We start from the raw sequence: 22,809 nt of genomic DNA on the forward strand, positions 1-22,809 counted from the left end.
TGAAAATGTAACTATTCTAATTGAATATTTAATAATTTTAGTTGAAAATTCATCTCTATGGTTGAATATCCATTTTTAACTGAAAATTTAACTATTAAATTTTTTCTTAAAAAATGATGTACTTTAGTTGGAATTTCCTGTTTTTTAATATAAATTAATCTTCTTGGTAGAAAATTAATTTTTTGGCTGAAGATTCATCATTTAAATTGAAAATTGATCTTTCTGGTTGAAAATTCTTTTTCGCTTTGGCTGACAATGAATTTTTCTGACTGAAAATTTAACTATTCTTGTTGAAACTTTAACTATTTTGGTGAATTCCGAATTTTCCGAATCCCGCCCACTGGTAATTTAATTACGACTAGAACCTAAACACGCATGAGCGCGAATATTATTTTCTCTTTCGCGCAATTTTTTAATGAAAATATAAAATGAGTAACAATAAAAAAATTTTGTATTTTATAGTATCTAGTATCTAAAATAACAGAAAAGGAAAGCAAAGACAATATTTATGATAATTGATCAAAATTGATATTTAAAATAATGAATCTTCAATGGAAAAAAATTAATGTTTATGAAAATGGTTTAACTTTCAAGCAAGTAATCGAATTTTCAACAAAACAGTTGAATCCGAAAAAAAACTGATTAATTTTCTACAAAAAAGACGAATTGTCTACAAAAAAAAACATGAATTCTTAGTCAAATAATTGAATTTTCCATTAAAAAAGATATCGAATTTTTCAACCAAAAATCGAATATTTAAATTTTTCAGTTAATAAAACTATTTTTTACTAAAAAATATTAATTTTTAACTAAAACTACTATTTTTTAATAAAATAGCTAAGTTTCCAATAAAAGAAGTGAATCTCCAACCAAAAAAAGACGAATTTTCCCGAAAAGCATGATTTTTTCATCCGGAACATTTACTTTATACCAAAATCGAAAAACGAATTTTCAACAATATGCATGAATTTTTAACAAAGTAGTTAAACAGAGAAGATTAATGTTCCATTAAAAAACATGAATGTTCTACTAAACGAGACGAATTAAACAAATAATGAATTTTCAACCAATAAAAATAAATTTTCAAATAAAAATACTGATTTTTAACAAAATAGTTCAGCCAACTAAACTTATACTATACTAAACTTATACAGCCAACTATGCTTCAGTCAACTAAATACTTGAATTTTGCAACCAAAAAATACGAATTCTGAACGAAAAATGTAATAGTTGATATTTTAGCTAAAAGAAATTTTAATTCTAATCAAAAACAGTTGAATTTAACCAAGGAAAATACGTTTTTAACAAAATACGAGTAGTTGAATTTTCAACCATGCAAGAATTTTCAGTCAATAAAGAAAAAATTTCAACCAATTTGTTGAATCTTTAAGTAAAGAAGGTGCATTTTCCTCAACAACAGTTTAATTCTTTCATTTTGATAATATGAATTAACAACAAAGAATTTGAATGTTAAATTAACTTTTTTGTTTATTTTCAACCCGAAAATATGAATTTTCTGCCGAATTAGTTGAATTTTCAAGTCATAAAGACGATATTAAAAAAAAAAAAACAGTTGAATTTTCAATCAGAAAGAATAATTTGCAACTAAACTGATTAATGTTCCATAAGAAAATGAATTCTTAACATAGTGTTTCGACTTTTAATCAAGTAATTGAATTTTAAAGCAAAAAAGATGATTTTTTCCACAACAAATGTTATATTTCATATTTCTAATAAAAAAGATTTAAATTTTAAATAAAAACAATTGAATTAAACTAATAAAGATGAATTTTCAACAAAATAGTTTAATCGCCAAGCAAAATAGATTTTTTTCCCAATCAAATGATTACATTTACAACAAAAAAGGATGAAATTTAACCCAAAAGGAATGAATTTTGAAATCAAAAAGATAAGCCAAACAAATAATTTCTTTGTAAAATACCAACATAAAACATGACCTAAAACTGTTGATAGTTGTAAATCTTCAATAAAATATTATTATTTTTAAATTATCGATTTCCTGTGAAAATCGTGATTATAAACTTAAACTGTTAGAAAATAGAAAATCTTGTTCAGTTTATCATGAATTTTCATTCATTTATTATTTTTGTTTCAAAATACTAAATTTTTGTGTAAAACTCTAAGGTAATCTAAAATTATTAAAAAATTACGACCCTTCCTTTAGGCGTGTTAATGATTTCTGCTTAAAAATGCTAATTTTCGATGAAAAAATTATCACAACTTAAAATTGTTAGAAATTTAAAGTGTTTTTCGAAACTTAATGATTTTATTATAAAATTCTGTTGAAAAAATTCTAATGTTCCTGGGAAAGCATTTCAACATGTATTTTAATTTGTAGATTTAATTTTCAAAATTTCATAATGAACATGTAAAACAATTTACATAGTAAAATGTCAATCAGTTTTTCAACATAACATGATTGCGAGCTTTTCGAGATATCTATCCATTTTTTGGTTTATTTGTTTTAAGGGTTATATAAATATAATTTTCCTAAGATTCTTGAGAAAATTCAAAAAGATTTTTTTAATTTTCAGATATATCATATCCAAATTTCACCAAAAAGTCCATCTTCAACCAAATAATTGAATTTTCAAAAAAAAAAAAAATAAATAAAACAAATTGTCAACGAAAAATGTAATATTTAATATTTTAATACAAAAAGATTTTTATTTTTAATGAAATACAGTAGAATTGATGCAAAAATGATAAATTTTCAACAAAATAGTTTAACCTTCAACCAAAGAAGGCTAATTTTTAACTAGTTGTATTTTCAACAAAAAAGGTGAAGTATTTTCCAAAATAAAAGAATTTTCTATAATACAGTTTACTTCTTTAATGATAAAGTATGGATTTTCAACAAAAAAGTCAATTATCAACCAAAAAGTTTAATTTTTAACCAATACATGAATTTTGTACCAAGAAGATGAATTTCTTTTTACCAAAAAAGATGATTTTTCAACTAAAGTTATGAATTTTGTACCATTCAAGTAAATTTTTAAGAAATTAGTTTAAATTTTTACGAAGTAGTTGAATCTTCAATCAAAAAAGTTAAATATCAATCAAGAAAGATTTTTCAGTCAAGAAAAAAACTATTAGACATAATTATAGTTTGAAGGAATAAATAATGCTTGATGGGAAAAAAATGATTAGAACTGCTTATTTTGTAGGTTTCTTTGTTTTTAATATATTATACATTTGTTTATAATATATTATATCAATTACCTGTCTATCTCGAGAAAATGCATAAAGATTTTTGAAAATTTCAGACAAGCTCTAAAAGCTATCTAAAAAATTGTTCAGAATTTTGTTCACCGGATTTTTCAAAAGTTTAGGACATTTTTATGTCACTTTAAAAGATATTTAGGATTTTTGAAACTTCGAAAAAAATTGAAAATATTTTTTAAATTTTCGGAAATATTTCTTAAAAAGTTAAAAAGTAAAATGTTGATTTTAAAAGAACTTCTAAATTTTTTTTTAAATCTTCAAAGTTCTACAATTTATTTTGGGGCTTACGAAATGTTTTCAAATTTTTTATTATTCTTGTAATTTTATCTTTTAAAATAATTCGAATTTTTCTTGAAATTTTGAAAAAAATCCTCAAAATGAAAAAAATGCCTTAAAATATTTAAGATTCTGTTTTTACAATTTTGAAAACTTCTGGGAATGTTTTTATATCTTTTTTAAAATTCTTTTAAAATAAATTTTGTTAAATAAAAAATCGTTTAAAATTTTCCCCCAAATTTTTAGAGAAATTTCATATTCTCTTGAAACTTTTCAAAACTTCTTAGTTTTTTGTTCGAAATCTTCAAAAATCTACATTTTGTTTTAAATTTGTTAAAATCTTTTTAATTTAAACATTATTTTCGTACCTTTTAAAAACATCTAAATGTCTCTTAAACTTATTGCATTTTTTTTCTATAATTGTGTGATTTTTCAAAATTAAAAAATGTTTTAAAAAATTTTACATTCATTTCCGAAAATTTATGAAATCATTTGAAACTTTTGAAAATCTTTATAAATATGTTATTTAAATTAATTTAAATAAAAAAAGAACCAATATAACTTTTTACTGGGATCTTAAGAGAAAAATGTATTATCTTTAAATCTTTAAAATATCGAAAACTTTGAAATATCTCTTGAAAAATTCAAAGTTTTCCTAAAAATTTTTTAAATCCTGAAAAAATAAAAAACATTTTTTTTTAATAAAATAAAATATTGTATTGCTAAATAAAATTACTAATTTGGAATTTTTGATTTACTAAATTGATGGTGCAAAAAATTCGTAAACAACCGCAATGAGGGCAAAATTTTCGATAATTTCGTTTCACCTGTTTTCTTAAATAGGATTATAAATTAATTTAACACCTGTAGTATCGGATTTTTCAATTATTATTTTTTAGGGTGTTTCATGGGAACATATACCAAGTGATCAAGCTCTAATCGGCATTTCCTGTGGACCCCATGGTCAAGTTTGGGCTGTTGCGAAGAACGGCTCTTGTTACTGGAGATTTGGCATAAACAGTTCTAAACCTACAGGTAAATAAAAAGTTGTGGAAATAGAAAAATTCCTGTCACGAAATCATACCTTTTCTTACAAATGTTTGTATTTATTATCAAACTGTAGATATTTATTTATGGTGGCCATTCATCCACAAAATGGCCGGAATTTATTTCCTGAACGGGAATTTCTTTGACTCCTGGTTACATATTGTAATTGTAGTAGAAAAACTTATCATATGCTTTAAGATTTTGAAATTAAACCCTTTAGGGTTTGTGCAATTTCATATCAAATTAGAAGATTTAATATTTTCCTAATTTTAAGTTTTGCAATCTTCAATATTCTATAATTATAAAAAATCGATTGAAAAGTAAGAAATTTGACTTTTTGTAATTTTGATCTTTATTTCTGAGAAATGTAAAGTATGATAATGCTTTCAATATTTAATAAAATTAAATTTTCAAGATTGTCAAATAGAACCATTTAGGAGTTTGAAAATTTATACCAAATTGAAAGCCTTAATAATTCAAAATTGTTTGGTTATAAACTTAAATTATTCAGGGTTGCAAAATTATAAATTATAGCATATTAATAATCCTATTATAACCATTTCGCCACAATAAAAAACGAATAACTTTAGAATAAAATTACTGAAATTTAGATTGAAAAAAATATGAATTTAAGCGTTATTATGCATTTTCAGTGAAAATTTCATAGTTCAAGAATTTTAAATTGAAGGCTACTTAAGATAATAAATTGTTTTTTTTTGAGGGTTTAAACTAAAAATTTTAAATAACCAGAAAAGCGGTTTGAACCCCGGGAAAAGTCGGAAATTTTTATCTGAGTCTTGAGTGACAATTCTGTTATTTTCACAAATTATGTTTTTGTCTAATTATTTCAGGCGACGCATGGCAAAATGTAGAACCACCCGCAGGTGCGCATATAAAACAGATTTCTGTTGGATCAAATGCCGTCTGGGCTTTGGACACCAACGGCAGGTTATCAGTTCGTCGGGAAATCCAAGCGAAAGTTTTTCCAGAGGGCACGCACTGGCAAACTTTACCTGCCATGCCAAACGATCCAATTCATATCGGTAAGATTTTTTAAACATTTTTTAAAATATTACTTGCTCGGCTCTCCGTCCGATGTATTTTTTTCACGTGACTCGAGACGAGGTTCGAGACGATTCAAGATTCGAGAGGAGACTCAAAATAATATTCGAGACGAGGCGAGATTTGAGACAAAATTCGAGACAAAGCGAGATTATAGACAAGATTCAATACGAGATTCGAGACGAGGCGAGACTTGAATCAAGATTTGAAACAAGATTCGATACGAGATTTGAACGGCCTAATTGGATATAAAATCCCCTTTTGTAGGCGCATGTCACCTAATTTGACTAACTTTTTTACATTTTTTTACATTTGTAATTAGTGGGTTTCAAATTGTGGGGTCCTTTACTGCATAAATGATATTATTTTGAAGACAAATTTGTTAAGCCCTGGAATTTAGCTGGATTTAAATCATTTTTCTGATCAGAGGGTTTTATGTGAATTTAAGGTATACAAATTTTGGATCTCACTATAATTTGGTAACATGACTATTTTCGGTTCAAACACTTTGGTTTCGGGATTTTCATTGATATATCCAAGTGTCTACTAAACAGGAAAACCAAGAATTAACTGGAAATACGAATACGAGCTAGAAAATACATTTTAAAGTTTGGGAAAATGTGTTTTTTTTTTTATTAATTACGATAACAAAAAAATAAATTTCAATTTTGATCCCTTTCTTAAAAGTTGTAATCGGACAGCAAAATTACAGATATCGACAATAAGATTTTTGAGAAAATAAAAAAAGATTTAGGTTTTATTTTGAATGATTAATTGTAAGATATGAAGATTTCAAACTACGTCGAAAAAGAATCTGGAAGATTTTTAAGCAATTTTTCCATTTTCATAGAATTAAAAAAAAGTAAAACTAAATTATTTAAAAAGATATTTGAAGATATAGAACTTTTGAAAAAGTTTGAAATTAATTAAAAACTGGAGAACATTTTATAACATTTCAAACAAAATGTAGATTTTTACAAATTTCTAAAAAGAATCTAGAAGATTTTAAAGCAACATTTTTAATTTCGCAAGATTATAAAAGAAGCTTTTAAAGGATTTCGATAGGTTTTAAATGAATAAAAAAATAAGATTTCTGGAATAATTTAGAATGATTTTTAAATTTAAAAAATTAATTCTAAGAAAATATTTAAAAACCAGTTCAAAATATATTTTTAATAATGCAGAATTTAAAAAAAAATGTAGGAAAAATATAAAATCATTTTGAAAATTATTCAGATCATTTAAACGTTTTTGTAGAATTAAAAAAAAATGGTAGCAAAAATTCGAATCATTTAAAAAGATGTTTAGAAGGCTTAGAAGTGTTAAAAAGATTTAAAAATAATAAAAAATTTGAAAATTTTTTTTAACGAAGTACAAGTTTTTGAAAAAAATTTGAAGATTCTGAAGAATTATGAAAGTATTTCAAATTTTTGTTTAAGGTTCCTGGCGAAATTATTTTTTATTTTGAAAAATTAATTTTCAAAGAAACTTCTTAAAAAATTTTTTAAATTTCTAAAAATGTTGAAACAGATCTGAGACTTTTTTATTTTAAAAGATTTTCTAAAATTATTCTCTTGGTACAAATTTGACCTTAAAAAATCATTTCTTTGGATGTACTTTCATCTCTGTTTGAAAATTTTACTATTTTGTTGAAAATCTGTGTGTCTTTTTAGTTGAAAATTAATTTTTTCACTGAAAAATATTTTTTGTTTAGAAAGTCTTTTTTGGTAGAAAATTAATGTTTTGGTTAAAAATGTCACCTTTTTGGTTGAAAATGTAATTTTTTGATTTAAAATCGTCTTTTTTGGTTAAATTTAACTGTAATTTGTTAAAAATTCATTTTTCTTATATTCCTCTGTTTGGTTACAAATTTAACTGTTTTATTAAAAATCTGTTTTTATTTTCGATTGCAATTTTTTATTGATAATTTAGCTATTCCATTTTTAGTTGAAAATAAATATTTTTTAGTTGAAAATTCATGTTCTTTTAAATTGTCCTTTTAAGTAGAAAATTTATATTTTTGGTTGAAAATTCATCTTTTAGACAGAAAATTCAATTACTTGGTTGAAAATTATTTTTGTTTTAAATGCATATTTTTTTATTGAAAAATCAACTGTTTGGTTAAATATCTTTTTTTTTTGGAAATTCATCTTAGTGATTGAAAAAGCTACTATTTCGTTGAAAATTCAACTTTTGGTAAAAAATTCAACTATTTGATTTAAACTTAACTTTTTTTGTAGAAAATTAATATTTTCGATCAAAAAAATTTAACTATTTTGTACAAAAATTCACTTCTTTTGTTACACATTTCACCTTTATTGGTTAAAAAGGCAATTGATTAAAAAATAATATTTTTTTGTTGAGGATTAAAATTAGAAAAGGTTTCAAAGAACTTGAAATAAAATGTGGATTTGAAATGATTTTTTATTTCGAAAAATGAATTCTGAGAGAAAGGTTAAAAAGAATATAAAAGCTTTTAAAGAAAAATTTTGCAATTTGTTAAGATTATACATTCATAGAAAAATTTGAAAAAGTTTAAGATTTGGAACAACCAAATTAGATTTTAATTTCTTTAGTTTTAGCGATTAATGATTTACTAATTCTTAAATCGTTAATAAAAAACGCTATTATAAAAATTATTTATGTGAATACTAAGTGAATATTTTATAAAGTATATTATAAACATGTGCAACTATAATTTAAGTGTCATAACAAGTTATTAAAAATATTTATTTGTAATTACTATTTATTAATTAATCATTAATAACCAAAGATATATTCATAAAAAATAACGAGGAATTTGGCGAGCAAAAATTCTGACACAAAAGTTCCTAAAAATGAAAAGTAATATTTTTCAAATTTATCTAGATTTATCAGTCCTGAATGCCAAACAAGGATTTCGTTACGTCTCCGTTTCCAAAGAACCAGGACAAGTTTGGGCAATTTCAGGGGCAGGAATAGTCTGTCGAAGGATTGGAATCAACGAAGAAAACCCGGCTGGTACTGGATGGTCGACTGGTATAGGGGTGAGTCACATAAATTACAACTTGAAATTACGGTTTTGAAATGAAACTTTAAATTATAATATTAATTCTTTAATATCGAATTTAATTAAAGAAACACTTTTTTAATCGTGAATTATATCTCTTTAGGCAAATTGGCAGCACATAAGCGTTGGAGGCCTTAGTCACAAATTGAAATAGGTATCTTTCGGATCTTTTTTTTCTGCTTAAATGTGTCAAAATACTCTCAGCCACATTATTATATGAAAATTGCATAAAATATGGACAAGGGCTTGCCTTTGCAGAGATTGTATACAGAATGTAAATAGCATTTCAAGAAATTTTCAAAAAAATATTACCGATACGAAAAATGTATTATGTATTGCATAATGTTTGTCCGCTTCGCCGATAACTGCGATATTCTAGTCAGTGTCTTATTCTGTAGAAAGAAGTTTGCTCATGAATTTCAAAAACAAAATTTCTAAAGACATAGTTCTGCTTTATGATTGAATATTGTGTTTTTTTTAACCTTTGGAGCTTATGTATTTGGATTAAATATTTTATTTGCAGGAATTGCATATTCTTTCTACTGATTCGTGTTGAAGTAAAAAAGACTGCGTTTATTTTTATGACTGTCGAGAACAGCAGATTCTGTTTCAGTATTTATTTTATACTTATATTTTTAAGAATTACATTTACGAAACGGTTTCATTCCAACTTATCTGTGTAAAAAATGGCTGATAAAGTGAGAAAGTAGGTACAAAATGTATTCTTCTTATATATTACCTTAGAAAATAGTTTAACATTTTACAGAATACTTGTTCTCGTTATAATTACAATTTGTAGCAAATATTAATTTAAGAAATACAAGTTTTTAAATAATTACGCTTTTATTCTATAATAAACTATATGAACTTTCAATCTTATAATCTAGTTTTACCGTTTTACATAAATAAACGATTAAAAATAATTAAATATTTAGTTTTTTAAATAAATAGTCAATTGCACATTGCGTATTTAAAAAATATACACTATATAAATTATCGATATAAATTTTAAATATGTATAAATTATGTGTATCCTTGAGGAAATATCATAATATATATTTTATTTTTTTCTGCGAAATCAGAAGAATTCAAGAGAATTAAAAAGAATCCGAGGAAACTTAATTAAATTCAGTAGAATTGATACGAATTAAAAAGAAAAGAATTCAAGCAAATGAAAAAAAAAACAATTCAAAAGAATCGAAGGAAATGACAAAAAATAATTCGAATTGAAACCAATTCAACGACAATTAAAAACTCAGAAGTATCCAAAATAAAGTATAAAAATCGAAATAATTCAAAATAATCTAAAGTATTAACAAAAATTGTTGCTAGTTCAGAATAATTCAAGTGAATTATTAAAAATAATTCAAATAATTCAAATGATGCGAAAAAATTCGAAGAAATTAAAAAAATCGAAGTAATTTCAAAGAATCTAAAGAATTCGCAACAATTAAAGCGAATTCAAAACAATTCAAGCGAATGTAAAAAATAATTCAAAAGAATCGAAGGAATTGACAAAAATTAATTCAAATTTTAAACCAATTTATCGGCAATTAAAAAATTAAAAGAATTCAAAATAAAGTATAAAAATCGAAAATATTGAATTAAAATCATTAGAAAGATAATAATTCCAAAGTATTCAAATGAGTTAAAAATAATACAAATTATTTTTTTAAAATATAAGAGGCTTAAAACATCAAAAGATTTAACCAAAACTGATGCGAATTCAGAAGTCTTCAAGTGAATTAAATAGAATTTTTTTAATTCACCAACACAATAGTAAATTGAAGAAATTGGTTTGAAAGAATCCAAATAATTTACCAAGAATTAATTAAATTCAGTGCAATTGATGCGAATTCAGAATAATTCAAGTAAATTGAAAATAATCCAAAACATTCAAGTGAAATAAAAAAATATAGATAATTAAACAAAATCAAAAGCATTAAAAAATATTTTTAATTCAATAGAATTGATCCGTATTCAGAAGAATTTGAGTGAATTTAAAATAATCATAAGAATTTAAAAAAAGTCAAGTGAATTATTGAAAAAATCGAAATTCAAAATAATCAAAAGAATTAACAAAAATTAATTTAAATTCAGCAGAATTTATGCGTATTCAGAATATTTCAATTTAATAGAAAATAATCTGAAGAATTAAAAAAATCAAGTGAATTAAAAAAAAAGTCGAAATAAATCAAAGAATCAAAAGAATAACCAAAATTATACGAATTCAGGAGAATTAAAAGAAATGAAAAATTTCAAATAGTTGAAATAATTCAAGATACTTCAAAAGAATTCAAAGATATAACAAAATTGGATGTGAATTCAGAAGAATTTAAGAGAATTAAAAAGAATCCAAGGATTCGAAAGAATTCTATTGAATTGAACAAACGAAACATTCAAAATAATACACAGAATTTACCGAAAATGAATTGAATTCAAAAGAATTCAAATGAATTAAAAACAATCCAGAAAATTCAGAGGAATTAAAAAAAAACGAAGTAATTTCAAAGAATCTCAAGAACGAGCAATCTTAAAGCGAATTGATTAATTAAAAATAATTAAATATTTAATTTTTTAAATAACTAGTCGATTGCAAATCGCGTATTTAAAAAATATACACTATATAAATCATCGATATAAAATTTAAATATGTATAAATTATGATTATCGTTGAGGAAATGTCACCATCCATTCTCAACTAAAATTCATGTATAATTATTTTATCATCAAAGGACGGAGTTTTTACATAATGTCGGCCTTATTTACAAATATTTCCTCGAAACTGTTAAGAATTTCAATTATAAAACTGAAACATTTTTTCAAGAAGATCAACTTCTTAAATTTCCTTTGTCGCTTGAAATTGTATTTTTTTAAATTTATTGATGATTTTAATTTTCAGAAATGAAAATCGTACGATTCTAATGAGGTTTTTGGGGTAGCAAGAAACTTTTCAAGTTTCTGATTGTTATTAGAAATAAAATTAGATCACGATTTGTACAAGTGAAATTTAACAAAGGAGGTTTAGATCCTCAATCGCTAGTCTGCGGCTTAATATTTGTATTCACTAAATTTAAAAACACAGTGGCTTGAGAATTTCAACACTTGGTCACTTCCCTCAATTTCTCGGTGTATTTTTGCGAAAGCCTGTCAGATTCGACTTTGTCTTTTTGACTCTGCGTGCTGTGTGTAATTCCATAGAAGAAGTAAATGCACAAACCTGTGGTAAAAAATTTATATTATTTCTGGAATTTGATTTCGCAGTTTATTAGAGAATGATTAAAAATAATTGTAATCTACTTGCCTATGAACATCCACGCGACAAATCTTATCCACGTATTTACATCTAACTGAAGCATCAAATAGAGGTTGATAAGTACACTGAGGCAGGGGATAAAAGGCACCAATGGTACCTGAAAATTTTTATTATTTTAAGTACTTCAGTTCATATAATTGATTAAACCCTGTCTAGGTTCTCCGAAATTCAGTGAGCGTAGAAAAAATATTTTCGGTGATCCCAGGAGAGTAGGAAAAGGCATCTAGGTTCACCGAAATTCGGTGAGTCTGGACAATTTGTATTTATTAAGGTAGTTTTTGTTTTACAATTTGAGGGATTGACCACCAGGGAATTTGGGTTTACATCCGCTTCTAAATTTTTTGGACTTTTGTGAATTTATTTAATTTTTAAATTTACTTTAATTTTTCAGGATTCCATATGTTTACTGGAATTCTTAATTCGCATAAATCCTACTGAAATTAATTCATTTTTTGTTAAATATTTTGATGTTTCGAATTATATCGATTTTTTTAATTCACATGAATTTTTTAGTTCTTTCGATTTGTTTTCAATTCACTTAAATTCTTCTGAATTCCCATCAATTTTTATTAAATCTTTGGATTTTTTAAGCAACTTGAATTTTTTAATTCTTTGAATTATATTAAACTCATTTGAATGCTTTGGAATTCGTATGCATTTTAAGGAATTTAATTTAATTTCCCTTAATTGTTTGGATTATTTTTAGTATTTTAATGCCAATTAATTGTTTTCAATCTGAATTAATTTGGTCAATTCTTAGGATTCTTCTCAATTATTTTGATTTTTTATCCGCTTGAATTGTTTTAAATTCGATTTAAGATTGCTCGTTCTTCAGATTCTTGGAAATTAATACGTTTTTTTTATTCCTTTGAATTTTTTTTGTATCATTTGAATCTTTTGGATTATTTTTAATAATTCACTTGAATTCTTCTTAACTGGCAACAATTTTTGTTAATTCTTTAGATTATTTTGAATTATTCTGCTTTTTCATTCGCTTGAATTATTTTCAATTCAGTTTCTTGGGATTATTTTGAAGCATCTTGAATTATTTCAATTCTTTGGAATCTTTTCATTTCTTTTGAATTCTGCTGAATTTTTATAATTTTGGGTATTCTTTAGATTATTTTTATTTTTTAATTCACTTTCATTTCTCTTAATCTTTTGATTATTGTGAATTAATTTTAATTCTTCGGAATGTACATCAATTCTACTGAATTTAATTCCGTTTCGGTTAATTCTTTGGATTCTTTTGAATTAATATCGGTTTTTTAATTTACTTGAATTGTGTTAAATTCTCTTTAATTTTGGTTAATTCTTTAGATTCTTTTTACTTTACTTGAATTCTTCTGCATTTACATCAATTTTGGATGGATCTCTGCATGCCTTTTAAGCATCTTGAATTTCGGTTAATTTTTTTAATTCACTTGGATTTTTTTATTCGTTTTAATTCATGTGAATTCTTTTTAATTCACACCAATTCTACTGAATTTAGTTAATCTTCTGTTAATTCTTTAGATTCTGAATTTTTTAAATTCATTAGAATTTATTTTAAAATTTTTATATTTTTGATTTATTTGAAAAAAAATTTTGAATTCTTTTTAAATCTTCCGAATTCTCATAAATTCTCCTAAATCTAATACAATTGCGATTAATTTTTTTGAGATTCACTAGGATTTATTTGGATTTAATTCTCTGAATTCGTATCAATTTTGGTTAAATTTTAGGATTCCTTTGAAGCATCCTGAATTTGTTTCAATTCTGTGGAATCTTTTAAATTCTTTTTAGATCTTCTGAATTCGCATCAATTCTACTGAATTTAATTCCGTTTCGGTTAATTCTTTGGATTCTTTTGAATTAATATTGATTTTTAATTTACTTTCATTTTTTTAAAATTCTCTTTAATTTTGGTTAATTCTTTGGATTTTTTAAATTTACTTGAATTCTTCTGCATTTACATAAACTTTGGTTAGATTTTTGCATTCATTTCAAGCATCTTGAATTTCGGTTAGTTCTTTAAGTTTGTTTAATTCCCTTGAATTTTTTTATTCTTTTTAATTCATATGAATTCGCATCAATTCTACTGAATCTAATTTAATTTGTGTTAATTCTTTAGATTCTTAATTTGTTTAATTCATAAGAATTTATTTTAATTTTTTTGCATCTTTTTAATCCACTGGAATTCTCTGAATTCGCATCAATTTTGATTAGATCTTTGGATTCCTTCCACGCATTTTGAATTTGTTTCAACTCTGTGGAATCTTTAGAATTCTTTTGGGATCTTCTGAATTCGTATCAATTCAACTGAATATAATTCATTTTCGACTAATTCTTTGATTTCTTTCGATTTTTTTTTTTCGATTCACTAGAATTTATTTGAATTTTTTGTATTCCTTTTAATTTACTTGAATTATTCTGAACTCGCATTGATTTATTTCTCGAATTTTTCTGAAGCTTCTTGATTTTTTTTAAATTCTTACGCTTACTTTCAATTAAGTTAAATTCTTTGGAATTTATATAAATTATACAGAATTTATATAAATTATACAGAACTTAATATAATTTCGGATAACTCTTTGTATTGTTTTGAATCATTAAAATTTTTTAATTCACTTGAATTCGCATCAATTCTACTGAATCTAATTCAATTTCTGTAGATTCTTTGGATTCTTAAGTTTTTTTTTCATTCATAAGAATTCATTAAAATTTTTTTATTTTTTTTAATTCACTTTAATTGTTTTAAATTCATTTGCATAAATTCTACGGGATTGAATTAAATTTTAATTAATGATTTTATTTTTTTTCATTTGAATTTATTTAATTTTTGTATGCTTTTTTACTTGAATTCTTCTAAATTTTGTTGATTTTTTTTCATTCTTTGGATTATAATATTTAACTGTAACCTTTCTAATCCTTTAACTTTAACTCTTCTGAATTCGCAACAATTTTATTGGATTTAATTGAATTTTTGTCTTCGCTTTGCATTCTTCCGAAGAATTTGGAAGTTTTTTGAATTCTTTGGAGTCTTTAGACATATTTATTAAATTCACTATAATGAATTCGATTCTTTATTAATTCTTTGGATTCTTTCAAAGCATCTTGGTTTCAAATAAATGTTGTATTAATCTCAATTAATTTCAATTTTTCTCAAATCGTATCAATTGTACTGAATTTGATTAATTTTCAGTTAATTCTTTTGATTCTTTTGAATTTGTTTAATATTTATGATTTAATTGAATTGTTTTGAATTCTTTTACAGTAATTCTACGTAATTTACTTAAATTTTGGTATTTTTTAATTTATTCAATTCATTTGGATTTAATACTTTTTATACTTTTCCATATTCTTGAAGTTTTTTTGAATTCGTTGGATTCTTTCAAATTAATTTGAATTCTTGGCAATTTCTATTAAACTGAATTTATTACAATTCCGGTTAAATCTACGGATTCTTTTGAACTATCTTTAATTAATTGAATTTATTTGAGATCTTTGGATTTTTTTAAATAATTCACTTGAATTATTCTGAACTGGCATCAATTTGGATTAATTCTTTAGATTATTTTGAATTATTTCGATTTTTATACTTTACTCGAATTCTTTTGAATTTTCTTGAATGTTTTTAAGCTTGCATCAATTCTACTGATTTTACTTCTCTGGATTCTTTTCAGTTCGCTCGAATTCCTTCTTTGTGAAATTCTTATGTACCTCGTTCAAATTAATTTTTTTTACATTTGCCAAAGTTAGAATTAATTAAAGGACGAACCTTAAATGAAAGTTCAACTTGTTGAACTGGTTGTCTGCCAATAGCAGCGACTGTGAGTATCAATATTAAGACAAGTACAGCTAATATCACAGACAGGATAAAGTTTCCATTAATTATTTCGACACTTTTCTGATTGAATATCGTGCCAGCGATGAACACTATAATACCTGAAATAATTTTATTAGTGGTATTTCAGATAAAGATACAAAAATACAAAATTATAAATGAAAAAGTGATTCTTGTAACTTTCAAATATATTTTTCAGATTTTGCTTTTTTCAAAGATAATTTTTTTTTTAAAAGATAATTTTTTTTTTAAATATAATTTTAAACATTACTCCTAAAATTTAAATTAATGTAAAATTTGCAGTGGGTAAATATTTCAAATTACTTACTATATAAAAGAATTCCCCACTTCGCCACTCCACCCGAAAATGTGGAAGGCTCTTTTTTATTTTGGAAGTTGAAAATTTTTCCAAAAAACTGCAGCGGTGTTTGAATATCATCAGAGGTAAAATCGCTTCTCACTTTTATACTATATTCGTCCTTCTGATACCTAAAATTTGATATTGACAATAAATATATGTATCAAATAACCACAAATTAAAAAGCCTAGTAAAGATCCCAAGTGAAACCCAAACTGTATACAATATAGGATCCTGCATTATTTCCAATATTTAAAATATTATAGAAATGTAGAAAAGAAAAATAGACAGAATCCTATAAAGTTCAACACAAGAATTGACTTGACGAAATTTCCTGGTCAAGGTAAGTATGGAAAAGGGAGGTTTGAAAGACTTTATTAACGTTTTTTTAAAAATAATTTTTGAAATTTTTGTTTTGATATATTTTTTGTTGAAAATTTTGGCTTGTTTGTAAATTTTGTTTGTAACTATTTTTATTGCCACCATTTTTTTAATGTTTAAAGAATTTGTTTTAGAATTTTGGTCTTGGAAATAAAAATAAAATTTTGTTTCAAATTTATTTTTTAAGATTCTATTAAGGCACTAATAAAGTCTTAATAGGCTACGAAACCCTTTCTTGTAGTCACTAGGCGCACAGTGGTCCAGTAATGGATGTTGCCAGACAAGTCGTCATTTTATTATCGATTTTACAGTTTAAAAAAATACTCTGGATAAACTTCCGCATCAATCCCTGGAGGTCGAATTTAAATTTTCATTTTGCGTTAACTTTTATGTTATCAAACAATTCGAAAAAATCAGATTTTCTAATTTATTATTTTTTATCTTCGTGTAAGCAAATTTACATTTATAGAACTTTTATAGGATTAAATATTTTTTCTTCAAGAAAAAAATAAGTTTGAATAAACCACAATGTTATTTTACATTAGAAATTTTGTTAGGCATATTAATCATTGCTATTAACAAAATATATGAACAATTGCATTATATTTGTGTATTTTTACAGAAACCAATATTTCTAGCTTCTGCGAACACCTGTGATATATTATCTAGCTGAGAAATTTTATTTCAAGGCAGCAATTAAAATTGTTATTAATAAATAATATAAAGAATTGCCTTGTATTTGTGTATTTATAAAGGAAATTATTATTTTTCACAAATAATTGCTGCGAATGATAACATATAATACATAGGAATATCTGATTTGTTTAAAATTGTTTAATAACATAAAGTTTAACACAAAATGATAATTGAAATTCGGCCTCGAGTGATTGATGCAGAATTTTATTCAGAGCATAATTTTTTAAACTTTAAAATCGACAAAAAATTACGACCTCGAGCTTTACTGGACCACTGTGCGACGCCTACTTTGACTCATTTTTCTCTTTTTCTCTTTTTTTTTTGATTAAATGCAAATTAAATTTCTAGAACCTAATATGAAACTCAAAATATTTTTGGTTGAAAAGTCTACTATTGTAGTTTTTGTTTAAAATTCAAGTTATTTGGTAGAAAATTCGACTGATTGGTTAAAAATTTAATTATTTTGTTGGAAATTTGGTTAAGAAGTGAGATTTTTGGTGAAAAAAATCGTTAAAGATTCATCTCTTTTGTTGAAAATTGAACTAATTTGCTTAAAATCCTTCTTTTTTTTTTTGCTGTGAATGAATTATTTTGTACTAAAAATGCGACTCTTCCATTGTTTGTTAAAATTTATATTTTTGATTTAAAAAATGATCTTTTCTTGTTGATCATTTAAATATTTGGTTAAAAATGCATGTATTTTGATGGAGATTCATATTTTTTGAAAATAATTAATTTTCACTTGGTTGAAAATAATTCTCTTTTGGTTGAGGTTTAACTACTATTTTCTTGAAAATTCATCTTTTTGGTTTAACTAAATTATTTTTCATTTCAAATGAAAATATTTTATGGTTGAAAAATTAATAACTTGGTTTAAAGGTAAATTACTCTTTAAAAAATTATCTTTTCTTATTGTTGAAGATTCATCGTTTTAGTTGAAAATTCAACTGTTTTTTTATGGAATTTTAATATCTTTAGTTTGAAAATTCTACCATTTGACTGAAAATGCATCATTGTAGTTGAAAATTCAACTATTTGGTTAAAAGTTCAACTATATTGTTGAAAACTCTTCTCTTTTTCTAGAAACTTTAACTATTTGATTCTTATGCAAATGTTTGGTTAAAAATTAATTTTAATTATTGAAAATCTTTCTTTTTGGATTGAAAATTCATCTCTTTTTGTAGAAAATATTTTTGGTTGAAAATTCATTTATTTGATTGAACATGCAATATATTTCGACTGGAAATCCTGGGAATTTAAATGGTTTCCTATTGATTTCAATACAAGTGATAATTGGAAATTATTTTGCTCACAGCAATGATAAAAACAAATTTTTCTCATCGTTAAATGTATGTATTTCTATAGAAATTGAAAGAGTATCCGCATTCGAAGGTTTTCTTATCTATTGAAGGCGAAGAAGAATTATTTATTGATTGACATTTAAAAGTGCATTTTGACTTAATTAACTACAAATGTTACTTACTGAGATTGCATTGATGCTAATGGTTTTTTTTTATTTAAATATTAACAGATATGATTAAAATTCGCAGTTACCTTAATATTAACACAGAAATGGATACTATCGTGTATGCGAGCAAAGTTCCTATCGACATCATATCGATCAATTGATGAAGATTGAAAATAAGAGTCATCAGACCTGAAAACAATTTTGAAAATTAAATATATTATTATTGAAATTATTATTTTTTATTGAGGGAACTTTGCCTTTTTTTAAAAGCCATAGCAAGTTTTTTTTAATTTTAAATATATCAGAGCTTTATAAATAAATTAAGAATGGCCTAAATTTGTACAATGTAAATTTAAAATTTATTTTTGAATGTTAGCAGCTGAAATTATTTTATATTATCATTTTAGAATTTTGCGAAATTGTCCTTTCTAATTGATTTAAGTTCATATTTGTAAGAATCAACCACAAAAGTTGTTTCTTTTTATACTTCAAAATTTCTCAAGTGGCTTAAATTTTTAATTATTCGCAATTATAATTAATGTTTCATTTCAAAATGTTGTATTTTGAAACAGTTTAATTTAGGATCAAAGTTAAAATTATACAATTTTTTATTTTTGTGATGGTTTCATTCAAATTGTGTATATTTTCAAATGCTATTGGTATGTATGGTTGAAAAACTTTATTCATTTTAATTATGCAGATTTCGTTTAAATTTGGAAAGTTTTATTTTGAAAGTCTTACATTTTAAATATTTGCAATTCCAAATTTTACAATATTTTGAAAAGCTTTCTATTTAAAATTATTTAATTTCTAATATTTTCATTTTTAGATATCTATTGCGACTTTAAATTAAAAGCGATTTTTTAACTATACAAAACTTCAAATGTTAAAATTATTAAATTTTAGAATTTCAAGTATCTTAACCCCGAATTAAAATTAAAAATGTTAAGTATTCTTTACTTTATACTTTCTAAATTTGAAATTATTCAGTTATAATAAATTCTTTAGAATTCGTATTAATTTAAATGAATTTAATTCAGTTTTGATTAATTCTTTGGTTTCTTTTAAATTATTTAGATTTTTTGCATTCACATACATTTTTTTAATTCATCGGAATCTTTTCAATTCACTTGAATTCATGGAATTATTTTCTATACACTTGCATTCTTTTGAATCCCTTTTAATTATCCTGAATTTACACCAATTCTGCTGGATTTAATTCAATTTTGTATAATTCTTTGGAATATTTTAATTTTTTCAATTGACTAGTATTTATCTGAATTTTGTCGATTCTTTTAAACTTTTTAAAATTTGTATCAATTTATGTTAGTCATTTGGTTTATTTTGAAGCATCTTGGTTTTATTTGTTTAATTTACTTCAATTCACATATATTTATTTTTATTCTTTGGACTCCTTTAAATTCACTTGAATTCTTTTGAAATCTTCTACTTTATACTTTTTAAATTGGACACGACTCAATTACAATTTGGAATGTTTCTAATCATTTGAAACCGCATTTTTTAATGTTTTCAATTACAAGTAGTTTAATATCAGCATTAGGTTATTCAAATTTAAACACTTCATTTATAGAATATTCCTCATTCCAAAAAGTACGAAATTTAAAATGATTTATTTTTAAATTCTTTCAAATCAAAGTTGGTTAATTTTCCACAATTAATTTTTGAATTAAAATAATTTTAAATATCCCTTTCTAATATTAATTTTTCCCTATTGAAAAAATCGGTCTTATTTTCAAAAATAATAAACTTATTGTCAGGAAGGGAACTTGCTTCAAAGAATATTGGAAAAAATTATATAAAAATCTTTGAAAATTATCCTTACGTAATGCTGACAGAGAAAAATTAGATCTATATATTTTTTCACTATTACTGTTAGTTTGAATTCTATTGAATTCACTTGAATTCACTCTTATAAATTCGTATCAATTTTGGTTAATTACTTGAATTCGTTTCAAGCATCGTGAATCTTTTTTAATTCTTTGAATTCTTTTCAATACACTGCATTTTATTCAATTCGATTTTGGTTAATTCTTTGGATTCTTTTGAATTGTTTAACTTTTTTTATTCGCTTTAATTTTTTAATTTGTGGAATTGTTTTCAATTCAATTATTTTGAATTTGCATCAATTTGACTAAATTAAAATGATTTATTATTAATTTTCAAATTATTCATTTTAAAACTCTTTCAAATCAAGTTTTGTTAATCTTAAACAATTTTTGAATTGATACATTTTTAAGTATCCCTTTATAACAATAATTTTGTTGGTATATAAAAATTGGTTTATATTTTTTAAGCAATTCCAAAAGTGTAAAATAAGGTCTATATTTTCTTTTTTCGTTTTTATTATTGTTTATTGCATTGTAATATGTGCAAAAAATTCTCACCAGTTAAGAGGCCAGAAACTATAGTTCCAATTACAGGAGTCATAGTTTTTGAATGGATTTTGGCGAGGAATTTGAAAATAACACCATCACTTCCCATTGCATAAAGAACTCTTGGAAGAGGAAACATGGCTCCGAGAAGACTGGTAAATAAAGCAAAAACTGCTCCAATGTTTACAATCCACTTGATTGTTATCCAACCTATTTGTTCAAATGCGTATGGAAATGGTGCATTTACATCCTGAAAAAATAAACTTATTTTATTGAAAATTAAATATCCACAAGATGGAAAAAGTTTGTAGAAACTAAGGGTTTTTATCATTTCAGATCAACAATACTTCTGCTAATTAAATGAATCAGTACATTTTCAAGATAAGAAAAATTAAAGATATGAGAATGACAATGATAAGGACCAATTTTTCGAAATTTGGTTTTTAACGATTCAAAGTGATTTAGGACATTATTTACAAATGCATATTATGATAATGTAAAAATAATTTCACCTTTACTTAAAAAATGAATAATATAATAATAAATAATAATAGATAATATTAAAATTATGAGAATGACAACTGAGCTTTTACTTTTTCCACCCTGAAACTTTGTAAATGATGCGTCTACTCTTCTATAATTTCAACAAAAATCTCTATCGTACGCTATAGAAATAATTTTATTTTCTGCACTGTAATTGAATTTTTAATATTGGGAAATAATTTTGTTTTTAACATCTTACTAAAGGTAAGAAAAAAAATTCTGTTATTTTCTACTTTAAAAACATTGATCTGAAGAGAATTTTGAACAAAAAAAGACTGTTTCAGGTGGTTTTTTTAAAATTTCCAAAAATAATTCTGGAAGATCACAAAATTTAAGAAAAAAAATTCCAGTAAGTTTTTGAGATATTAAAAAGTTGTGGAATAATTAAAAAATAAGTTTAAACTTGTAAAGATTTAAACAAATTTTAAAGAAATTTGAACGGTTTCAAGAGAATACTTCAAAATGTTTTTAAGGTTCCTAAGAAAGTTTTAAATGATTTTTTATTTTTTTAAATTAATTTTCAGACAAAATTGAAGTATTTCAATAAATTTTAAAATGATTTGCCAACATTTCGAAAAAGAATTAAGATCATCTTAAAGTCAAATTTTTTAATTTTGCAAGATAACCAGATTTTCGAAAGAAACAATCGCATACATTTCACAAATATTTTAAAATGATAAAAAATTAATTGGAAACTTGTAAGGATTTTAAACATTTGTGTGTGTGTAGATTTCGGAAGATTCCGAAAAAAAGCTTTTTACAAATTTTGAAAGATTTCAATAGAATGCAAAAACTTTTCACTAGCTTCAAAGAAGCTTTATAATTATTTTTTATTTTAAAAATAATTTTGAAAGAATATTTCTAAAAAATTTTAAAAACGAATCCGGAACATTTTAAAACAATTTTTGTAATTATGCCAGAATTTAAAAAATTAGGAAAAATTCTAATATTTCAAAAAAATATTTAGAAGTTTGAAGTAGATTTAAAAACATTTGATACAAAATGTAGATGCTTTAAGATTACGAACAAACAAAAAGTATTTATGTATTTATTGTCTCCATTGTATACTTTTACAAGCTTTTACAATTTTTCTGTGTCCACCTCAGTGACAATACCCAACAATTTACATGAATTCCCCTTTCAATTTT

The 22,809-nt window shown here is 24.0% G+C and overlaps 2 protein-coding genes across 4 annotated transcripts in view; one reads left to right on the forward strand and one right to left on the reverse strand.

Moving 5' to 3' along the window:
- The window catches only part of LOC117178458 (tectonin beta-propeller repeat-containing protein), a 54,370-nt gene extending 44,874 nt beyond the window's left edge, over positions 1-9,496 (forward strand). Inside the window, exons 18-22 of the mRNA XM_033369885.1 lie at positions 323-343; positions 4,422-4,557; positions 5,421-5,612; positions 8,500-8,657; positions 8,784-9,496. Coding sequence (XP_033225776.1) covers positions 323-343; positions 4,422-4,557; positions 5,421-5,612; positions 8,500-8,657; positions 8,784-8,834 — 558 coding nt within the window. The 3' untranslated portion in view covers positions 8,835-9,496. The remainder of the gene's footprint in view (positions 1-322; positions 344-4,421; positions 4,558-5,420; positions 5,613-8,499; positions 8,658-8,783) is intronic.
- A 1,809-nt stretch (positions 9,497-11,305) lies between these two features.
- LOC117178113 (high affinity cationic amino acid transporter 1) overlaps positions 11,306-22,809 on the reverse strand; it is a 59,876-nt gene continuing 48,372 nt past the window's right edge. For 2 of the 3 annotated variants that reach the window (XM_033369366.1, XM_033369365.1), the window contains exons 5-10: positions 21,131-21,368; positions 18,812-18,914; positions 16,151-16,311; positions 15,757-15,923; positions 11,985-12,093; positions 11,306-11,900 (exon numbers count right to left, since the gene is read on the reverse strand). In XM_033369366.1, coding sequence (XP_033225257.1) covers positions 11,779-11,900; positions 11,985-12,093; positions 15,757-15,923; positions 16,151-16,311; positions 18,812-18,914; positions 21,131-21,368 — 900 coding nt within the window. In that variant the 3' untranslated portion in view covers positions 11,306-11,778. The remainder of the gene's footprint in view (positions 11,901-11,984; positions 12,094-15,756; positions 15,924-16,150; positions 16,312-18,811; positions 18,915-21,130; positions 21,369-22,809) is intronic. The other variant, XM_033369364.1, reaches the window with a different exon arrangement.

This window comes from Belonocnema kinseyi, chromosome 8 (genome assembly GCF_010883055.1).
Source record: "Belonocnema kinseyi isolate 2016_QV_RU_SX_M_011 chromosome 8, B_treatae_v1, whole genome shotgun sequence".
NCBI classification, from domain to species: domain Eukaryota; kingdom Metazoa; phylum Arthropoda; class Insecta; order Hymenoptera; family Cynipidae; genus Belonocnema; species Belonocnema kinseyi.